This window comes from Rattus norvegicus, chromosome 7, assembly GCF_021556685.1.
Source record: "Rattus norvegicus strain SHRSP/BbbUtx chromosome 7, alternate assembly SHRSP_T2T, whole genome shotgun sequence".
Lineage (NCBI taxonomy): Eukaryota > Metazoa > Chordata > Mammalia > Rodentia > Muridae > Rattus > Rattus norvegicus.
Window position 1 is genome coordinate 120384525 of NC_141540.1, and position 6114 is coordinate 120390638.

Genomic DNA, 6114 nt, shown 5'->3' on the forward strand with positions numbered 1-6114 from the left:
GCTTGGGACCCAGTAGTGATCCCTGTGTAACCCTGGGTGGATTTCTACCCTACTTGTATGTCAGTTGGCCTGCCTAAAGCATGGATAAATTCTACCTCGTTAGGTGGTTAGAGTCAATAAGGTAACATAAAGAGATCACAATAGGGCTCGTAAGTACTGTTAAGTGCTCAGACATGACGCTGTCCCTTCTGGAGTTGGGGAGCCATTGTCATTGACTGGATTCCCCAAACCTTCCTGCCACTTGGATAGAAAATGAGGCCCAACTGGGACCGGTAGCTGGGAAGGGCCATTTGTGAGAGGGACTCTGCTGAGGTCCCCTAGCTAGATAGGATAGTGAGAGGAGTTTCACCACATGGGTCAAAGTGCAAGTGTTAGGTGTGGTAGCGGATGCTGGCACTTGGGTGGCCAAAGCAGAATCTCTGAGAATCCCTGGGGTGGAGAGCAGGCTGCCCACAACCGTGTTCTGACCAACAGAGAGGGCTCTTGATCCTGGCTCACTATAGGGCTCACTATATTCTCTAGAGGGGTGACTGCTCAGGGCAGTGAGGGGACATGCACACCTTGAGAGCCTCCAGATTTACCTGCTGACCACCCAGCTCCCATGCTGTCTGGAGTTGACTCTGAAGCCTCTGCTGCTGACCATGCCCATGGACGCTGTGCTTCTCATGCACACAGCAGCCAGATGTGCTTTAACACGAAGCATCTGCTCCTGGTAATTCTGCCTGGGACCCCCACCCCCAGTTCCTGCTGAAGCTCAGGGAGTCTTGGGAGACCCTTCAGACTCTTACCCCTCCCCTGACTCAAGGGGTCTAAGCCCGGTCGAGGTGGCACAGGAACAGAATATATCTTTTAGGGGGCTTTTATCAATGTGTGCTCCTGGCAGCCCCCAGCAGCTTCACTGTGAACAGGGCCTAACAGATTGGGTGCCCAAGGGACCACCCCAGGCTGGTTCCCCACGTACCAGGCCCTCAGAGAGGAAGCCACATTTTCAAGCGTTTTGGCCATGTGCCTCATGGCCACCTACAGACTTGTGACTCAGGTCAGGCACTGCCTCCTCCTCTGGTTCTGGGGACCCAGCCCTGGGGCTCAGCACCTCCAGAGCTTCCAGGCTGCCAGGCTCTTCAGTGCTGGCAGGCATTGGCTCAGAGTCCCTCTCAGCCTCCACGTCCTCTGTGTCGCTGGTTCCTCCCTCAGCAGATGGACCTGGTGGGATGTCCTTAGAGCAGCGCTGGCAGCAGTATGTGGTAACTGCCATGAAGACTCCTGCCAAGACCACCTCAGAACCAGCAAGGTAGAAGATGATCTCATAGTTCTTCAGAGCATCCACCAGGCGGCCTAGAGAAGTGGGCTGTCAAAACCTGTCAAGGTCCGCTACACTATTTTGATGGGGCTTACTAGTGACCCATATGCCCTGTCACTCTAGCTCTGGGACTACAACTCAGGCTAAGCTTCCGAATCTAACCCCCTCCCAGGCCCCACCTCTCATAAATAAGGACTTCGTGCTGCTTGAGAAGGACATGACCAAGGGCTGTCTAGACTGCTGTTAGTGTGCGTTGAGACCTCTGGCTTTTCCATCCACTCCCACTGTGGGTGGTGCCTGGTTGGAGGAGGAGCTATGGAGGAAGTTCACCAACCAGGCTTTCCAGCAAGGGGCCCTTCCTTAACCCTTCGTTCTTGGGAGTTATCTAAAAGGTTTCCAATCCACTTAATAAGTCCCAGGTACCAGGCTTTGCCACCTCTCCTAAGGTGCGCACCGGCAGAAGGCGGTCCTATGAGCACAGCCACGGCCTCCACGAGCAGCACTAGGCCCAAGGCACTAGGGAAGCGGGGCGCACCCACGGTCGCCATGAGCACCTCAAATTGCAGCGCGCCCACCATGCCATAGGAGAGGCCGAAGGCGATGCAGAAAGCCACAAGGGTGCCGTAGGAGCGCGCACGAGCGCTAATCAGGTCCGTGAGCCCATTGGCCAACAAGGCCAGGCTGAAGAGATAGGGGACGTGGGGTCTCAGTCGCCCCAGGCCCGCCAAAGCACCACACGCTGGCCGTGCCACGATGTCCACGAAGCCCACGATAGACAACAAGAAGGCGGCCTCGGCATCAGGCACACCCGCGTCCTTGGCGTAGTTCACCAGCAGGATAGCCGGCACAAAGAGCCCGAGCGCCATCAGGAACTTGGTAACCATGTATACCATGAAAGTGCGGTCAGTGCACACTGCCAAGTCCAGCAGCTGCCTGTGGCGAGCCCGGCCACCGGGGGGCGCAGGGTCTGGGCGCGGCTGGGGTCCAGGGGGCGGACGCATGACAGCCCCACAGGCGCAACAGTGCAGCAGGAGACCGCCAAACAGCAGGAAGCCGCCGCGCCAGCCAAAGCGCTCCCCCAGCAGCTGGCCGAGAGGCGACAGCGTGGACAGAAACACCGGGCTGCCTGCTGCTGCCAGCCCGTTGGCCAGGGGCCGTCGCCGCTCGAAGTAGAGCCCCAGCATGATGAGCGACGGCTGGAAGTTGAGAGCCAGGCCCAGGCCTGCGGGCGAGGCGACGTGGCTGGGGTGCCCCTCCTAGTCCCAGCTGCTATTCCGGGCTGGGCCCCCCCACCCCGACAAGGAGGATGGGCCCGAGCCCCGGATGCTGAGCCAGGCGACTCGGGGGTCGTCCCTTTGTGGGAAACTGGGCACTTAACAGCAGGGACCCCCAACCTGCACCCACACCCCTGCAGTGGAGAACCCTGGGTACCCTCACCTGTGAGTACCCCAGCCGTCAGGTACAGCTCCAGGAGGCGCGAGGCAAAGGAAGCCAGAATCATGCCCGCTGAAGCCAGCAGTCCACCAGCCAGCATCACTGGGCGACAGCCAAAGCGCGTCACGAGGATGCTGGACAAGGGGCCTGTGGGCAGCTCAGAGTCACCATCCTGATTGGACCAATCTCCCCTCCAGAAAATGCGCCAGGCCTTGTACTTCTGAGGCCTGAAAGACCTTGAAGTAGTTATTCCTCCTCATCCCCTTCAGAAACAGAGGACAGCGTTTGGTTGAGGTCACACAGCTTGTCTAGTCAAACAGGGTGGTGTCCTCTTTGTGTGTGTGTGTGTGTGTGTGTGTGTGTGTGTGTGTGTGTGTGTGTGTGTTGGGCTGTGTTGTGGCGACTCATCCCTTGCCCCTCTTGAGAACACACAACCAAAGTAGGAAGAATGGCGTCTACTCCATTCTCTGGGTGTCCCCAGGCTACCAACCTCTTGAAGGCTCCCATCCACTCAACCACCAAACTTCAGCATTAAGGCCATAGGGACCTGGAATGCTTCTCCAGGGTAATATAGTCCAGTGTGGGTCTGTTGGCAGGGATGGATCCCCCAGCCCCCCCAGGGCAGCAAAAGGAGTGTGGCTCCATTTTGGTCGATGTGCACTACCCACTCTTTCCTAGGGCTGGGGCTTCCTTCCACAAGCTAGCCAGGGGAATGGGGGTACCTCTCTAGACTCTAGCTTCCCAACCCCATGATGGACCCAGGGGTCTGGGGGGAGTGCTGACCCGTGCCGTAGAGCATAGCCAGCATGATGGAAGACACCCAGGCTGTGTCACTGTAACCTGCCCCGAAGTCGCGCTTGAGCTCTCGGAAGAAGACGCTCACAGCCTTAGGGAAGCCATAGGCGAAGCCAGTGATCACGAAGCAGGCGCCCAGTACCACCCAGCCCCAGCCACCATCTGGAGGACCAGCACCCCGCCGCGGGCCGCCAGCACCCATTGCCTCTGCTTCTGCTGGGGAAGAGGGGGACAAAAGGCAGTGGTAGGTGCTGTAGGGGAACGGATTGAGAAAGAGGAACAGCCTGAGACACCCACTGAACCTTTTCAGGTTCATAGAGCCAGCAAGGTAGGAAGGTCACCCCAAGTCTTCTGACCTTCCTGCAAAGGCCTGTGAAGGCTGAATGGAGACTTGACTTTGAGGTTTCCTCACCAGGGCTCCTCTCCTCTGGGGACCTAGTGACAGCAGGAGCAGAGGTGTAGTGAGTGCCAGAGCCCAGCAGCTATTCTGGACCCCAAGTGTGCTACCTCTTGTTCCTAATGTTTCCTAAGACCAGGGATAACTTGTGATTAAAACAACGGGGGAATAGTTGCTTTGCCCCAGCCTGCTTTCATCCATTTTGAAACCAGTTCTGGACGGAGTTTGCCCTGTAACTTGGACAAGTCCTCTCTTCTGGCTGAGCCTCAGTTTCTACACTAGTAGAATGGCCTTTGTACTCCAGCCTGAAACCTTGGGGGGATTGGAGGGTGGGGTCTCAACCCCACGAGGGAGGTGGGAACCTTGCAGGGACCTCTGAGAGAGAGACCTGAGCCCCAGCTGTTCCCAACATAGGGCCTCCATCCCTGGGCAGGGGGATTCCACATCTTACTGCGTCCCCCACAGGTGGGGAGGGTGTAAGCCCTAAACCTCTTCCCAGGAACACCTAGGACTCTGCCCTCCTCCAGGTCCAGGTTCTGACTTTCCTTGCTGCCCACCCCACCCACCCACCACATGACTGAACAAGAGCTGGTCCCTGTCAGCCCTCACCACACACTCACCTGGACCTGACTCTGGATTTAGGGTTGAACCTCACATCTCCTGAGGCCTTCGGGAGGGGCAGCCTCTAGCTCTGAGAGTGTCCAACAGCCTTGACTCTGGTGGCTGCACTCCTGTTGACAACTCCTTCCTCAAGCCTGGGGCTTAGAGTCCCCTCATTCCACCCCTGCTAAGAAGCTTTGACCAGGAAGGGAACTGGGCCCAAGTGACCTTGAGTCAGCAGGGCTGACACAGTGGGACAAGGAGACACACACACCCCTTCTCTCCCTGGCTCCCAATGGGGCATAAAAACCCTGCCTTGGGGAAGGGGTCATAATTTGGGGCTGGGGGCACAGTAGTTCCCTGGAGAGACCCAGCCTGTCAAGTCACTTCAGTGTACTCTTGTGCCCACCCTGCCTCATCCCCCGCCTCCACCACATTCCAGGAGGGGCTCCTGACTTCCCTTGGATAAGGCTAATCCAGGCTTGAGCCTGGCTGTGAGGGAAGGGCTGGAACAAAGGGTGCTGTGTCCGAGGTCAGCTAAGAGGAACAGGCACCATTTCTTGGGATACCATTTAGAGATGGGGTAATGAGGGTGAAGGGCTTAATATAACCTTAAAGACTGCTCGGAAAAGGGGGGTCCTGAGGGGCTATTCTGAGATTCCCTTCTCCCCAGGAGTCTTAGGGTTTCTATTCCTGCACAAAACATCATGATCAAGAACTGACCCCTTGTCAACTTGACACACAAACACATCACTATTAGGCCTCAACCCTTATTTTCTTTTTCATCCCTAAGATCTAAATAACATTTAAAAGTCCCAGTCTTTACAAATTGTTACATATTAAATTTTCAATCCTTTTAAAATATCCAATCTCTTAGAATTCAAAGTCTTCTTACAGTTCAAAGTCTCAACTGTGGGCTCCACTAAAATACTTTCTTACTTCAAGAGGGGAAAATATCAGGGCACAGTCAAAAGTGAAATCAAACTCTAATTGTCCAATGTCTGGGATCCACTCATGATCTTTTGGCCTCCTCCAAGGGCTTGGGTCACTTCTCCAGCTCTGCCCTTTGTAGCACACACCTTGTTTTAGGCTCCAGATGCCACTGCTGCTGCTGATCTTGGTGGTCATCTCATGGTACTGACGTCTCCAAAACACTGCTGTCTTCTGCTGCAGCTAGGCTTCACCAACAGCCTGTCACAGGCTCTCTTCATGGTGCCAAGTCTCAACTCCTTTGCATGACCCCTTCAGTCCTGGCCCTTCAACTGACACTGAGGCTGCACCCTCACGAATGGCCTTCCATGGCCTCTCACAGTGCCAAGCCTCAGCTGTTCTTCATGACCCCTTCATGCCTTCAAAACCAGTGCCACCTGGGTGACTCTTACACATTACCAAGTCCACTGCAGCCTGAGGTACAACCTTGGCTATCTCTGGAACGCAGCCTCTTTGTGCTCTCAGAAAACACTTCCCAGATGATTTCACCTCAATGGTGTTGGTCTCTTCTTAATCACTGCTAATTTCTTAGCTCCAGCCAGCATCAATAGTTCCAGTAACACAAAGGTTTGCTTTAGGAGTTCTGGTATCTTGTTAA

General features: G+C 55.6%; 1 protein-coding gene across 1 annotated transcript; it reads right to left on the reverse strand.

The window, feature by feature from the left end:
• Positions 1-843: 843 nt before the first annotated feature.
• On the reverse strand, positions 844-4664 carry Slc16a8 (solute carrier family 16 member 8). The gene is given in 6 exon segments (NM_031744.2): positions 844-1335; positions 1755-2522; positions 2738-2881; positions 3518-3745; positions 3886-3964; positions 4547-4664. Coding segments are annotated over 4 exon segments (1473 nt in total). The 5' UTR covers positions 3732-3745; positions 3886-3964; positions 4547-4664; the 3' UTR covers positions 844-988.
• Positions 4665-6114: the final 1450 nt, after the last annotated feature.